The sequence below is a fragment of the Peromyscus leucopus genome, chromosome 23 (genome assembly GCF_004664715.2).
Source record: "Peromyscus leucopus breed LL Stock chromosome 23, UCI_PerLeu_2.1, whole genome shotgun sequence".
Lineage (NCBI taxonomy): Eukaryota > Metazoa > Chordata > Mammalia > Rodentia > Cricetidae > Peromyscus > Peromyscus leucopus.
The window spans coordinates 5,677,770-5,692,461 of record NC_051082.1 but is presented as its reverse complement, the minus strand read 5'-3'; the positions used below and the strand labels follow the sequence as shown (position 1 = coordinate 5,692,461).

The 14,692-nt window shown below is 51.0% G+C and overlaps 1 protein-coding gene across 1 annotated transcript; it reads left to right on the top strand.

The window, feature by feature from the left end:
• Positions 1–13,851, top strand: Mlec (malectin). Its single transcript, XM_028854753.2, has 5 exons — positions 1–376; positions 7,102–7,280; positions 7,757–7,933; positions 8,019–8,076; positions 9,615–13,851. The coding sequence occupies exons 1-5, from the start codon at positions 151–153 to the stop codon at positions 9,842–9,844; spliced, it is 870 nt and encodes a 289-aa protein (XP_028710586.1). The 5' UTR covers positions 1–150; the 3' UTR covers positions 9,845–13,851.
• Positions 13,852–14,692: the final 841 nt, after the last annotated feature.

Sequence of the window (14,692 nt, the reverse complement as noted above, 5' to 3'; positions counted from 1 at the left end):
CGCGGCCGAGGAGGAGGCCCGAGCGGCGACATGTCCCGGGTTGCCGAGGCAGAGCGGTCCGTGGCGCTGTTTTACTGAGTCGGGGGCGGCCTGGCGTCCGGCCGAGGACGAGGGTCGGCGGCAGGGGCTGCCCCCGCCGTGGTGGCCGCCATGCTGGGGCCCCGGGCAGCTGATGCAGCCGCGGGGGCGCTTCTCCGACTGCTGCTGCTGCTCCTGTTGCCCGGGCTCCGGGCTCCGGGGCTCGGCGTGGTCGCAACGGCTGGGGCCGGGCTGCCGGAGAGCGTCATTTGGGCCGTCAACGCGGGCGGCGAAGCGCATGTGGACGTGCACGGGATCCACTTCCGCAAGGACCCTCTGGAAGGCCGGGTGGGCCGAGGTGAGAGCCCCTCGGCCGGGCCGTGGGACCCGGGGCCTGCGAGCAGGGGGCGCCGCCGAGGGTACATCCCCCCCACCCCCAGCCCCCCGCTCCCGAGCCCCTTCCTCTCGATCGTGGGACCACATCCTCCTCGGGGCGAAGTTTCTCTCTGCAGCCCCCCCCCCCCACACACACACCAAGGGACCTGGCCAGAGCCCAGGGCCTAGCCCCGGCTCGAAGCTGCCGAGAGCCATCGAGGCAGAGAGTTGGCGAGAAGTTATATTTAGATCTCTCTGGTCCAGCGTGCCCTCAGCCTCGCGTGCCACCCAAGCTGGGAAAGTCGAGACCCAGAGTGGCCCTTGTGGCCCGGCACCCGGAGGCCCCGCAGGTTGTAGGCCATCGATCCCACCGCTTCGCTGTCGCGGCGATGCCGGGTCGATTCTCGCCCCAGCCCTTAAAGTCGGCCGCTCTCCGTGCCTTTTCTCCCAAGAGTCGGGGGCTTGATTCTTAAGACAGAGTAGCAGGGCCTCGTCGAAGGGGATGGTCCGGGGAAAAGTTTGATTGTGACATCCTCCTCTGCCTTCCTTCGATGTGCTTAAAAGTAAAAAAAAAAAAAAAGCCCACCCGTCGGGTGTTGGTAGATGGAAGCCTGCCCTGCGCGTGAGGCAGATGGTGGTGTGCCCGCCAGGTCAACCTATGTAAGATTTGAGTGTTCCAGTGCACCCCCCCCAAGCGATCCTAAGAAGTGATTGCAGCTGGGGGGGGGGGGACGTGGTCGAGACTTAACCGAGGAAGCAACAGTGGTTTTTACCGAGTTAGTGGCACATTGAGAATTGCTAGGGCAGGTGGTTAAAAATACAGGTCCCTGGGCCCCGGCTCTAGATCCAACAGACAAACTTTTATCTCTTCACTAGCAGGGCCTCAGATTTCTGCAGCAGGCGCTCCTGTTATAGGTCACCCCCACTTCGTTCTTTGGAGATAGCTGCACTGGATTCTTCTATAAGTAGGATTGAAAAAACAGGTTTAAAGAAGGCAATTCCGGGGCCTGGAGAGATGGCTTAGCGGTTAGGAGCACTGATTGCTTTTCCAGAGGACCCGGGTTTGATTCCCAGCACCCAGACGATGGTTCATGACTGCCTATAACTCCATGTCCAGGGATCCAGGGCTTCCTTCTGACCGTTGTGGTCACCAGGCACACATATGGTGCACAGACATACATGCAGACAAAACGCCCATACACGTAAAGCTTTTTGAAAAGTTTTAAAAGGGCGTGGGGAATTTCCTTGTGTCGTGTTCTGGAAAACTGATGCTCTGTACTGGGTGCAGAGGCTACCAAATGGGTGATGTGCCTATCTAGACAACTAGGAGACAGTTTCCTATTCCACGGTGTCCACATGTGGCGCTTGACTTTACTCAAGGGTTCAACTGAGTTTCTCCCAATGATAGTTATGAGTGTATTAGGCAGGTGTAGTGGCTCCCGCCTGTAATCCCAGCACTTGGGAGGCAGCGGCAGGCGGATCCCTGAGAGTTGAAGGCCAGCCTGGTTTACATAGGGAGTTCCAGGTCATCCAGAAATCCAGGGCAGCATTGGGAGGGAGAACTTGTTTAACAAAACAAGCCAGAATGTGCTGCTTTCATACATGTGAGGGTCTTGGCACATGGGGCTACTTTCTGAAGTTCTGTGTCCTGGAATTTGTTTAGCCCTGGCATGTAGGTCCCAGGAACCAGGTTTCAGCTGAGTCAGAGCTCCAAGTTGTGGCAGCCAAGGCCAGACTTGGTAGCAGCAGGTCGTTACTGCCTCCGTTATGGACCGTTCCTCTTTCTTCATGGTTGTGGGCAGAGAGGAAGGAGTCCCTGGGGAAACTAGACAGTTGGTGGACTTTGCCTCATGAGATAATGATGTGGTAAGGTCATTGTGCAGATGGCTTCTTGCATTTAGATACCAGCTTTAAACGGGCTCCATTGTTTCACTAGGTGCCCAGTACAGAGGGTAGAGCTAGCTAAGACTCCGGGTTCAGTCCCCAGGTACTGCTCTTCCTCAAATCTGCTGCTGCTGCTGCTGTAGGTGGGTTAGTTGTCTGGCCTCGTCAGCAGCCAGCCAGGCTCTCTTGTCCTTGGAGGCACAAGCACTTGGGGGTGGTGTTGGGGGCAGGAATTGTAGCAAATACAACTACATGAGGCCTACCAGACTCCATGTTTGGTCCCCTGCTGTCCCCAGGCTGTCTGCTTGTCTGGGTGGGGCCAGTGGGTTTTTGTGCTCACTAGGTTCCCGAGAGTAGTGCTTCCTGGCGTTAGGTCTGGGACCAGACACGTTGAGGTTCCTCTCAGCAGTCAGCTTTTGAACTTCTTGTCTGCTGAGGAGTCAGCCCTCCCCAGGGAGGAGCAGCTGCTCACACTGCCCCCCTTCTCTGTGGATCAGGGTGTGCCAGGTATTAGAGACCCTCGTCTCACGCAACTATTCATGCCTCATTTCTTTTTTCAAATGCTTGTAACACTGATTGTGGCCCATGGAGGAAGGTTCGTTTTCTGCTGAGTGAATTCAGGTACTTGTTGCCAACTTGGTCCAGATCAGGGTCTGGCCTGCTTTTGAACTCGCTGCTTCTCCACACTTTCTTTGTAGTTCAGCATTCTTGTAACTGAGTGGCCCGGGGCACCCGGTGGCTTATGCTTCCAAAGGCACTTCATAATGTTTATTGAATTTCATTCTGCCTTGGGATAGCTAGTGTTCACAGCCTGGAGAAGACATTTTATATCCGTGTGCTTCAATTCAACAGATGGGAACACACTATAGAAAGTGCTGTGGTATAGTGTGCATCGCGGGGTGGGGGTGGGGCGGCCTTTTTGTCCTGTTTTTGTTTTCGTTTTAAATTTTATATGTATTAGTGTTTTGCCATGGGAAGTTTTGGGTCCCCTGAAACAGGAGTTACAGACAGTTTTGAGCTGCCTTGTGGGTGCTGAGACTTGAACCCAGGTCCTCTGGAAGAGCAGCCAGTGCTCTTAACTGCTGAACCATCTCTCCAGCCCCGTGTGTGTGTGTGTGTGTGTGTGTGTGTGTGTGTGTGTGTGTGTGTGTGAGAGAGAGAGAGAGAGAGAGAGAGAGAGAGAGAGAGAGAGAGAGAGAGAGTCCTTTTTGTTGTTTTGTTTTGAGACAGGGTTTTGTGTTTCCCAGGTTATCCCCAAACTTACCATGTAGCCTAGGATAACCTTGAACTCTTGATTATCCTGCCTTTACCTCCCAAGTGCTGGGATTCCAGGCTTGTACCACCAGGCCTGGATTTCCAGGTTCTTGATTTGGTTATCTTTGGTGATTAGGCCTTACTGTTTAGCTAAGGGCACAGAGCTTGGTTTGGTTCAGGGAAACGCTTTCCTTTCTTAGAGAGATCCCTGCTAGAACTTACTGCCCTGGGCCTTGTCTTCCTTCCTGATAGTACACCTCGTGTGTTAGGACTACTGTCCAGAGGAGGGTAAAGTGCCACTGTCTCTTTTTTTTCTCCCTGCTTGATGACCTTTTACATGGAATTAAAAATAGGTCAGAATGTGTCTCCAGAGGGGGAAAATGCTGTCAGGAGACCTGAGCTTGTCAAGTGACTTTTGTTTAACCCTAAAGCAGACCCTTTCTTGGGCTGCCTTTTGGCTGAGGTTTGGCCTTGAGGAGGTAAGAGCTTGGTAGAGGGTGTGAGGAAGAAAAGGAAAGTGGAGAGACCACTTGATTCCTATACTGTCTTAACAGGAATGTTCCTTCGGTGAGCCCTCCCAAGGACTGGAAGTACTTTACAAGTACATTTTAGATCTGAGCCTCCTTACCTCTATCATCCAGAATAATTCACTAGAAACTAACCTCACTTGAAAAAGAAATTATTGAGAAAAAGAATCGAGCCATCAGGGGACCTAGAAGAAGTAATCCATGTATTCGTTTTGAAACAGGGTCTCACTCTGTGGTCTAGCCTGGCTTGAACTTGTGGCAGCCCTCCTCCCTCAGCCTCCTGAGCGCTGGGATTGCAGCGGTGAGCGCTGTACTTGCACTTCCCACCTCTCTCGTATCCTTGTACTTTACGGTGGGGTCTTACCTGGAGCATGTTCCTGCTCATTCCGGCTTTCCCACTCTGGCTGTAGCTTTCTAATTCATTTCCTTACAATCCATTTCTTATGTGTTTATTAAGACAGGAGCTCACTATGTAGTTCTGCTGGCCTGAAACCCACTCTGTAGACCAGGCTGACCTCCAGCTCACAGAACTTTGTCCACCCCTGCCTCCTAGATACTGGGGTTACAGATGTGCCCCCCCATCCCCCCCTTGCTAATCTGTTTTCTAAACTCCCAGCATCGAGGTACTGTGTTTAGTGCTTACTGTTTGAATATTGAGGTCTTTTACTCACTGCTTACTGTGTGCATGTCTCTGCCCAGTGGGCATCTCTACATAGTTATCTTTTGTTTGTCTCCATGTACAGTCATCTGTTAAGATTTTTATAGGGTGAGGTGTCTCATATTCGCCCCAGTTCTGTGGAGTGGGTGACAGCCCTATTCTGTAGTTGAGGAAATGGATCTAAAAGAGATAACTAGTTTAGCATGACTTAACAGGTGGCAGGGCCAGGGTTCAAATCTAGGCCAGTCTTACTCTGAACCTGGGTTGAGTTTTCCAAAGAGCCTGGCCGCTCTATTGTCTAGCACTAGGAAGTAGCAGATACAATGTAGACCCTTTGGCTCCTTCCTTTCTGGTTAACTGTCTGAGCTGTTGTGTGCCGCCTGGAGCAGCGTGCTGACTGTACTTTGATTCCAGCTTAAAGAAACCCATTCTGCTCTCACACATGTGCTCGCGTGCACACACACACATACACGCACACACATACACACACGCGCACATACACACACACATACACACGCACGCACGCGCGCTTTTTTTTATTTTATTATTTATTTATTGTTTTGCTACTCTGTCCCTTGGGACTTTGTGGCAGATCTCTTAGGATAGCCTAGCCACTTGGGGCTTAAAGTGAAAGCAATTAAAGGTAACCCCAGATTGTTTTAGTCTTGTTCACATGCTGTTTTCTGAGCTGTGGAGCTGAGAGGGCTGCAGATAACATTGCTGTTAGCTTCTTGAGTTTTCCATTCAGTGAGGAGAAAAAGCTCCACACATGTACAAAAATTTCTGTGGATCTATAAATGAAATCTAACTAATGGTCCAAGTTTGCAAGAGTCCCGGCCTCCTGGGAGGAAGAAGTTCTTAGCACTCAGTTGGAAGAGAAATGGCCTTTTAGGTTTCAGAGGTGTGTGTCCTGGGGCTTTCAAGCTTGGGCAAGGGCTAGGGCGTGCGAGCCCCACATCCTTTGTAAGCCATGCTGCTCCGATTTCCTGAGGAGATACAGGGAGAAGAGTCTGAAGACAAAACTACAATGAACTTCCTGTTCCATTGTCTCCTGAGTGCATCTGATCACAAGGCTAATGTCACTTACAGGAACTGTTAACAGTTATGTTTATTTTTTTGAGGGCTTGACCTTAGCCATTGGGTCTTTGAGCTCATCTTTCACCTTTTGCCAGGTCTGCTCCTTTAAAATGATGGTGATTGGAGGATAGAGCTCTTGGGAGTGAGTCAGATGAATTTAGACACGATCAGGGTGGTATGGCCATGGCTGAACTGCCTGTCTGTCAACGGATCTAGGTGCCAAATGTCTTCAGGGTCCCCATGTTCAAGTGGAAGGCAATCTTAAAGTCTGCAGTTGGTGCCGGGCAGAGATACACTCCTGTCTGTAGTTTGGGAAGGCGATTTAAGGAACGCTGGGAAGTATTATTGTGTGTGTGGACTGAAAGCCTGATTGTTCTCCTCAGGATGCATGAGTATTCATCTCTGGGAACTGGAGGGTGGTCTATCTGGAAAGACTCTAGTTTGTTAGGTGGAAAACACACATTTACAGCTTGTCACCAGGAAGATGAAGGCCGTAGAGGTTTTCTTTCACCCTCGTCGTCAGTCTGTGAAATGGGAAGGTGGCTTCTAGAGCATCTTAGAAGCAGACTCTTGCCCGGGCTGCAGTGGTCCTTGGTGAGCCTGGCTGGCTGGCTCTGCCGGCTCTCTAGTCTTGTTTCTTTAGGAACTGCACCAAGCGGCTGCTGACCTGGTGTTCTGGTAGAACTTTTCTCCTGTTGGATGAAAGAGCAGTGGCCATGGAGTCTGTGGGAAGTGAGAAAGTTACATCGAGAGGAAGCTGCAGAGCGCCCTCCCTCTCTTATGAGCCGTTTTTCTTTGCCAGCTTAGGAACTTTTTGAATAAAAATTCTGAAAAAAACAAAAACAAAAAAGTGCAGCTAGTGTATTATTTATAGTGAAGACAATGAACAACGACTTTCCTGGCCAGACAACCTGTTCAGTTTAGACTGAGAAAAACGAGCTTGAACTGATTAGGGTTGCTGGTGCCCCCTGGGTTCGGGAAGTGTTCTCTGAAGGTCTTCTTCCCGGGGAGCTTTGCAGCGGTTCACTCACTTTACACCGTGAGCTGGACTCCTCGTCTCCATCCTTTTCCAGCAGGCCCAGGAGTGACTTCAGCGTGCTGCTGAGCTCTTGGGTGATGGCTTGTCCTTTCTTTGCTCTTCCGTGTCGGTGGCTGTCGATTGTCCTTGTGTGAACACTGGAACCAGGTGCAGAGGGCGTGGCACCTTGTTAGTGTTGCCCTGGAAACACCACGCCTCTGGTGGGTCTGTGGGATCTCCACTCGTTATGGCTTGCCTCTGATGTGCTTTCTCTTTGTCTTGGTCCCCAGCCTCAGACTATGGCATGAAACTGCCAATCCTGCGTTCCAACCCCGAGGACCAGATCCTGTATCAAACAGAGCGGTACAATGAGGAGACCTTTGGCTATGAAGTCCCCATCAAGGAGGAGGGAGACTATGTGCTGGTGTTGAAATTTGCTGAGGTCTATTTTGCACAGTCCCAGCAGAAGGTGAGGCATGCTCAGGCCCCTCTTGACCAGTGGCACATTGCTGCTTTTGAGCAGTTGGGTACTGTGGCGCCAGAGCAGAGGCCTATGAACCTCCTCAGAAGGGAGGGACAGTGAGCTCTGAGGGAAGGTTGGATCCTCTGCCCTAGAAGCTGGGTCCCCTTGCCCATAGGCTGTTACCTGTCTTGGGGTTGGTAACAGATTGGTCCTTTTAGGTGCTTCCTGCTTACTTCACGCCCCTTGATTCCCTCCCTGATACCTCATCCTTTTCCCTGGTGCTCTCCTGTAAACTCCCCCCTTCCTCCCCACAAGGCAGTAAAGGATCATGGTTTGACTCAGGTGAAGGACTCCAGCTACCTTGGAGTATATCCAGAGCCATAACTTAGGTTCTGAATACCAAGCAGGTGCATAATATCTAACTCCTTGAAGGGGTGTGAAGCTGATGGTGTTGACATTGTCTTTTTTCCTAATCCTGGAAGGTATTTGATGTCCGATTAAATGGCCATGTTGTGGTGAAGGACTTGGACATCTTTGATCGTGTTGGGCACAGCACGGCTCATGATGAAATCATCCCTATGAGCATCAGAAAGGGGAAGCTGAGTGTCCAAGGGGAGGTGTCTACCTTCACAGGAAAGCTCTACATTGAGTTTGTTAAGGTAACGGTCACCATGCCTCACATCTGAGGGAGGTGAAGATGTTTGCTGCCATGTGGCTGACTGTGCTTTCTTTCCTGTTTCCCAGGGGTACTATGACAATCCCAAAGTCTGTGCGCTCTACATCATGGCAGGGACAGTGGACGGTAAGTTAGGGTTTTTAACCCCCTGCTTCTAGGCGCATGCTAAAGGATATGATTGAGGAAGCTGGTCATTATGGGAAATGTTGAAAGCCAAATTATAGGGAATTAATTCCGAGTCCCGTGGATAAGGACAACATCTTACGTGATGCTGGCCACAAGGTTAAGGTCAGATCTGTGTTCCTACCTTCCTGCTGCTGTTTAATGAGCACTCGGTCTCGACAAAAGCTTGTGATAGTTTCTCTAATTCTGACTGTCCTGCAACCCATTAAGTAGACCAAGCTTCCTCGACTCACAGAGATCCTCCTGCCTCAGTCTCCCTGATGCACAACCACACCTGGCCTTCGACACATTCTTAACTGCCCTATGACGGCCTGCATTTGGTCTCCAGGACCCAGGTGGCAGGAGAAAAGTGATTCCCACAGATTGTCCTCTGACCTCAGTGGATGCAGTGTTCATATGCGCGCGCGCGCGCGCGCGCGCACACACACACACACACACACACACACACACACAGAGAAGATAAATCTACTAGAAATTACTTGAAATGTGTCTAAGCTCCCTTTGAGGGATGGGCTCCAGTCCTTTGGAGTAAAAGATAAGAGTAGGAGTCCCCTTGGGTGTTGGTAGGTATTGCTACACTACACTTAGATAGAGTTAATTTGTTAATGTCTCCTTGGCCTTGGAGCTCAGCTTCTGTATATTTTATGCTTGGGGTTTGGGTTATCCTGGCTGCCAGCCTCCCGGACTGATTTTCTATAGAGAAAACTTGTGTCTTACTCATTTTTCTTCCCCATATTTTCTCTGTGCGATTTCTCATTTTGAATGTATGGAAAGTCTCTCTCTCTCTCTTTTACTTATTTTATGTGTGAGTGTTTTTTCTCTGTGTGTGGGTTATGTATGCATCATATGTGCAGTGCTCTCAGAGCTCAGAGGAGAAACTGGAACTGTAGTTATACATGGCTGTGAGCCACCATGTGGTGCTGGGAACTGAACCCCAGTCTCCTGCAGGAGGAACAAGTCTTCTTAACCGTGGAGCGGTCCCTTTAACCGTCCCCGCCAGGGCTCCGTGCCGGTGCAACTTGGAGGGAGGTGGCACTTTACCCCAGTTCCACCCGCAGGTGGAGTCAGGACAGGTGGAGTCAGGACAGGTGGAGTGAGGCTGGAGCCAAAGCCTCCTGGATCGGCCTCAGTATCTGAGTCAAAAGGCATGTGTCTTAGAGAGGAAGAAGAGGGTTTAAAATAAGTTTTAGATGTTGGGTCACGGTTCTTGCCTAGTGTGGGCCTCTTGGAGCTTTGAATTGAGACAGGAGAGGGAGGGAGCCTCCCTGTGGGGAAGGCCCTGTATTCCTTTTTTAGTGAAGTCTGAACATGACCACAGTGCCTGTGTTCTGCTTAGGTTAGAGACAGTGGCTGCTCCTCCCTGTGTGGACCCTGGCGAGGTCAGAGAGATCTCTCCTGTGGCTCACTCACTGCTCTGAATGGTCTTACGTAAATGCTGTGGGTCTTAGTATACTTAAAAGGTATTTTCTTTCTTCTTTTAGATGTACCAAAGTTGCAACCTCATCCAGGATTGGAGAAGAAAGAAGAAGAGGAAGAAGAAGAAGAATATGATGAGGGGTCTAATCTCAAAAGACAGACCAACAAGAACAGGGTGCAGTCAGGCCCCCGTACGCCTAACCCCTATGCCTCGGACAACAGCAGCCTCATGTTTCCCATCCTGGTGGCCTTCGGAGTGTTCATTCCAACCCTCTTCTGCCTCTGCCGGTTGTGAGAACAATGGCCATCCTCAGCAGGGTGGAGGGGAGTGGAGGAGAAACCAGACATGTTGGTTTCTGTATTCTTGACAGTGTTTAGCAAAACAAACAAACAGATCAAACAGAACACACACACGCACGCACGCACGCGCACACACACGCATACATACACACACACACACACACACACACACACACACACACACATGCACGCACAAATGAAAAGATATAAGAAGCAGAATGGGTGGGGGCAGCGCCCATCTACCACTGTCCCAGAGCTGCTCAGTCCTACTCTGCTCTTTGTGGCTCAGCCCCAGCTCTCTTTTTCTCTGGGGTCTGTAGGTGAGTGGATCCTTCCACTCCAAGGATCCTTATTACATACCTAGCAGGAAGGACTCTGAACTCAGCAGTCACGGTTGTTGTTTTTAGGGTAGACATTAACAGCAGAAAAATGTCATAACCTGGAAAGACCCACACTGGGAGTTGGTTGTGTTCTGAATTTCTGTCTGATGTGATTTCAGAAGTCATGGTGTTCAGAGTGTGTGTGTGGAGGTCATAAGTTGGCTGGTAAAGAAAGAAACAAGGGAAGAATTGGAAGAAAGGAAGTCAGCACTTCTGTACTTGGAGGGCTTCCTGGGTTCATCTCTGGATGGCTCCACCTGAGTATCTCCATTGTCATTTCTCACCTCCTCCACCTGTGCCCGTTACAGGACTGTCTGGTATCCAGGACGATGACGAGTTATGTCAAGTCCTCAAATTGCCTACAACTTGTTGCCACAACAAATCATTTTGATTTCAGTGCCTGTTGAGGACTTGATTTCTTCTTGATTTTTCTCTTAATCTGGTTCATTTGAAATCTCAGTTCTCTCTCAACCATAGAGCTAAGTTATTGTCAAAATGGGCAGGAGGCCGGAGTTCTGTCTGCTTGAGTGTCTTCCCTCCACCGTGACCTCACCTTGTTGGTACCTCCCTCCCTGAATCCCTGAGCCAGCAGCCAGGAGGACCTGACCCAGCAGCTCTCACTGACCCCTCCATAGGGCCTTGCTGCCAGGGGACAGGGATGCTTTCCAGCCTGCAGCAACAGAACACTTGACCTTAAGAGTCTCTTCTGGTCTTTGGATTAGAAAAGGCTTATGTTAGCAACCTCAGAGACTTGCCCGCTAAGTGACTGACCACTGTTGAGAATGTCCAGAATCTGATGTTCATTTACCCCCGTGTCCTCTGTCCTACTTGAGCTAGTTTGGGTTTATGCCTAGAGTTGCCCCAAAGAACTAAGACTGGCTGCACCAGCCCAGCTGTTTTCCTCGTTGATCGTAATCAGATGCCCCCTAGCAAGTAGCCATCAAGGTCTTCTTACAGGGGGACTGACTGAAAGACTCCCAGTCAGCCATAGTTCTGGAGGCTCTGAATGTCTAACTTTAGCATCCAAGTGTCTGTCTCAGATTCCCAGTAAACACTCTGTAGGGATGAAGTTTCCTTGTTCCCCAACTTTCGATCCCCTTCACCCATTTGTCAGTTAACAACAGTGAGGGACACCCGGCTAAGCTTAAAGGGATTTTCTAGGTCAGGGGCAATAGGCTTTGCTTCAGCTCAAGTTGGAGCGATGTAGAATCTCAGGCCAGGCCCAGGTTTCTAGAATGTGTTTAAATTTTGAGTCTGCCTTATCAGATATTTGAACTCCATGACAAAGTAAGTCACTCTTGGGCTCCTAATGATGACTCAAGGTCAGCATGTAGTCATCTGAGAACTGTCCTTTATTTTCTCTATGGTTAGGCTAGCCCTAGGGTACTGAGTTGGCGGCTGGATGGCTGTGGCCTGAGGTTGCCGTCAGGAGCACTTCCTGGAGTGCTTCCAAAGTTCCTGCTTTCACAGGATGAGGTACTGCCATGGTCTTGGGGACCACCTGCCTAGGGCAACGGATGTCCTGACTAATGGGCTTCTGACGTGGGGGCTCTGCTTCCTGGTCCATCTCTATTTACAAACCTGTGGGCCACTGTCCGCAGATTAAACTAGACGAAGAAGAGCAGCTGCCTCCATGTTGCCTTGTTTGCCTGGGTCTCTTGAGGAAGGAGGGTCCTGCCTCCTCACCCCAGCTCATCCCTTTGGTGACTCAGAGCCCAGAAGGAAACCCTGGCTCCTGGGCTGTTTCCTAACGGTACTGTAAGCCAAGCAGCTCTGCTCCTGCCTCTGTTTCCAAGCCCACCCCTTCCCGTAGGGATAGGGATGGGTGCTTTCCTCTCTAGTTGTGTCCGAACGGAAGGAACATCTTTCTGTAGCTAACAAAAACTGAAAGGGAAGTGAGGAAACGGGGGAAGGAGTGTGGTGGGGGCTGGGGTAGACGCCCCTGAGCCAGGCCTGCCCAGCTACGAAGAGCTGCTTAGGGCTGGCCACAGCCAGCTCATATGTTGAACTTGAAAGCTTTTCCCCTCCTCCAAGATGATCTGATGTAGGTACATGAGGTTTGGGTTAAAGGTTGGGTGGGGCACGCGTTATTTTTATTTTTGTATTGAATGTGTCGAGAGTTACCCCGTTGTTCATCCTGCTTTTTGCACTGTTTGGTCCCTTCTGTGTTTTGAGCTAGTTCAAGGAGTCTGGCTGGGCCTGGACTGTGAGTGGTCCCGGTTAGGGAGCTGGGCGCCAGAGGCCCAGGTTTTCTGTGTGAGATGCGGTCTGACCCAGGGTTTTAGAGCCCACTGACGCAGCTGGCAGAGGTAAGGGTAAGGGCAGACAGCTCCTCTTTGCTGGAAGGGTGGTCCTTTAACATTGGCGGGGCTGAGTCCGCGGGTCCATGGGTCCAGTGTGGTTTCGGTCGGGCCAGCTGGCCTCCGACTGGGTTGCTTTGGGTCTTATTCAAACTATCTTAAACATTGTGCCAATAAGTGATTGGTGGGATTCATGTCTCCTGAATCAAATCTATGGTTCTGGAAAGTCTCCACTTCCGAGGAGGAGCTGCTCATGGACACCCACAGCTGTGATGGGTTAAAAGTTGTCTTCAAGTACCCGTGGTGTAAGGGGCCGCCTGTTGATCAAAGATGTGACCTTGTTTTCTTGTTTTCTTGCTCCTGCTGACTAGGAGATTCCCAAGGTCAGGTGAGCCTTGATGAGGCGGGGTAAAGTTTGTGTTATCTGAGGCCCTCGTTCTGTGCCTGGGGCAGCCTATAGCTGTGGTCTGACTCCTTTGATTTTGTTGAGAAGCTTCTGTTTTAAGGAATTTCTCTTCCTGTCCTGTCCCCAGCCTCTCCTGGGAAGGCCTGGCCCTGGTCTAGAATCTTAGCTGAGAGTCTGAGAAAATGGTAGCATATCCCCTCCTTTTAGCACTCAGACCCCTCTCCTTAGAAACGGGCTCACCTGGAGGAGTCCAGGGAGGCGTCAGTAGGTTCTCTTCCTCCCTGGGAACTGGGGAAGGACCCACCCCGGTCAGCACAGTGCCTTTTTCTCCCCTGCTCTGAGTCAGGTGGGCATCCCTAACCTCGATTCAGGCCTGGGCAGGGGTCCTGCAGTCCCCACCACGGGGCTGTTTCCTTAGCTCCCTCTCCTAGCTGGCCTACGCTGACATAATTCAAGTGTCTTCTCGCCTTGAGGAACCTCAGTGGGATCGTGGCCACCACATGTGACACTTCTCTGTGACTCTAGGGGCCTAGAACAGGGGAGCTTCCTCAAGTGAGAGGCTAACACATGCTCCAGCTATTAAAAGACAAAGCTGGGGAGGTTGCTTTGGCCTCCTACTGTGGCCTCGGAAGAAGGCGACTCTCGGGTAAGACCGACTGAGAGTACACAGGAGAAAAACCACAGACCAGGATCTGCTCAGATCACAGAAGAGCGCGGCCTCTCTTCTAGGGAAGGTGTAATTAGGGATCAAAGTGTGCTAAGAACATTGCAAAGAAGCCTTACTGCCCACACCAGAGAGCTCAGGATGGCTTTCTCCTCCAGCTGGAGCTAACACTATCTGTGTTTGGACTTCTCCTCGGACAAGGGCTAGATTTCTCCATGATGGTAGAAGACTGGCGTGGCACTGGTGGTCAGCTGCCCAGGGAGGCCTGGTTCTTTGTACGTGTGTGGCTTGCTGCCGATCCGGTCTGTCCTTCCCCACCTGCGTTGGCCTCATTTGCTCTGGGTGGTGAGATCATCTTGATAAGAGCAGATTTGGGGACTGGCTCAGTTGGCAGGAAAAGAACAGAGTGGATGGATCTCTTGGGATGGGCTCCTCTCAGGAGTGTAAAAACAAGGGGCTGTGATTGTGCTGGCAGCCAGGGAGACGGTGGTGCCTGTGGAAGTTGGCAGAGAGGGCCTTGGCACGCTCGCATCCAGGCAGTCGCGTGCGGTGGGAGCACACAGCATCGGGAGAAGCAGAACTCCATCCTCACCTCTATTTTGAGCTCCGTGCGTTATCGGGATGAGGAAAATAACAACAAACTCAAGTATGCTTTCTGCCCTTTCCAGGGACGACTGTCGGGAAAGGGAGGTGAGGTGCCAGGTGGGAGGGAGACTTGGCAAGGAGAGACGTCATGGCAAAACCAGGAAAGGAGGCATTCTTGACTCTTCCCTTCCCTGGCGTGCCACAGTCCAGGGAATGAAAAGCAATTTGACCCTGGATTAGTTCCTTTGTGGGAGTTAAGGAACATTACCTTTCCACAGTAGTCCCCTGGGATAGGATGGCTGTCCATTCTAAGCTCAGGGCCGCCTCTTCAACTACTGTTGGTCCAACCTGGCTTGTTAGGAAACCAACCCCGCCCCTCAGTATTGAACCTGGCTGCTTTGTGTGAATCCGAGTATTGGAGAAAAGGCATCAAATCATTAGTAGCTCCTGTAGCTCTTATTCTTCCCCGTCCTTCCCTGTGAGGCCAGGCTGACTCTGGCCATACCAT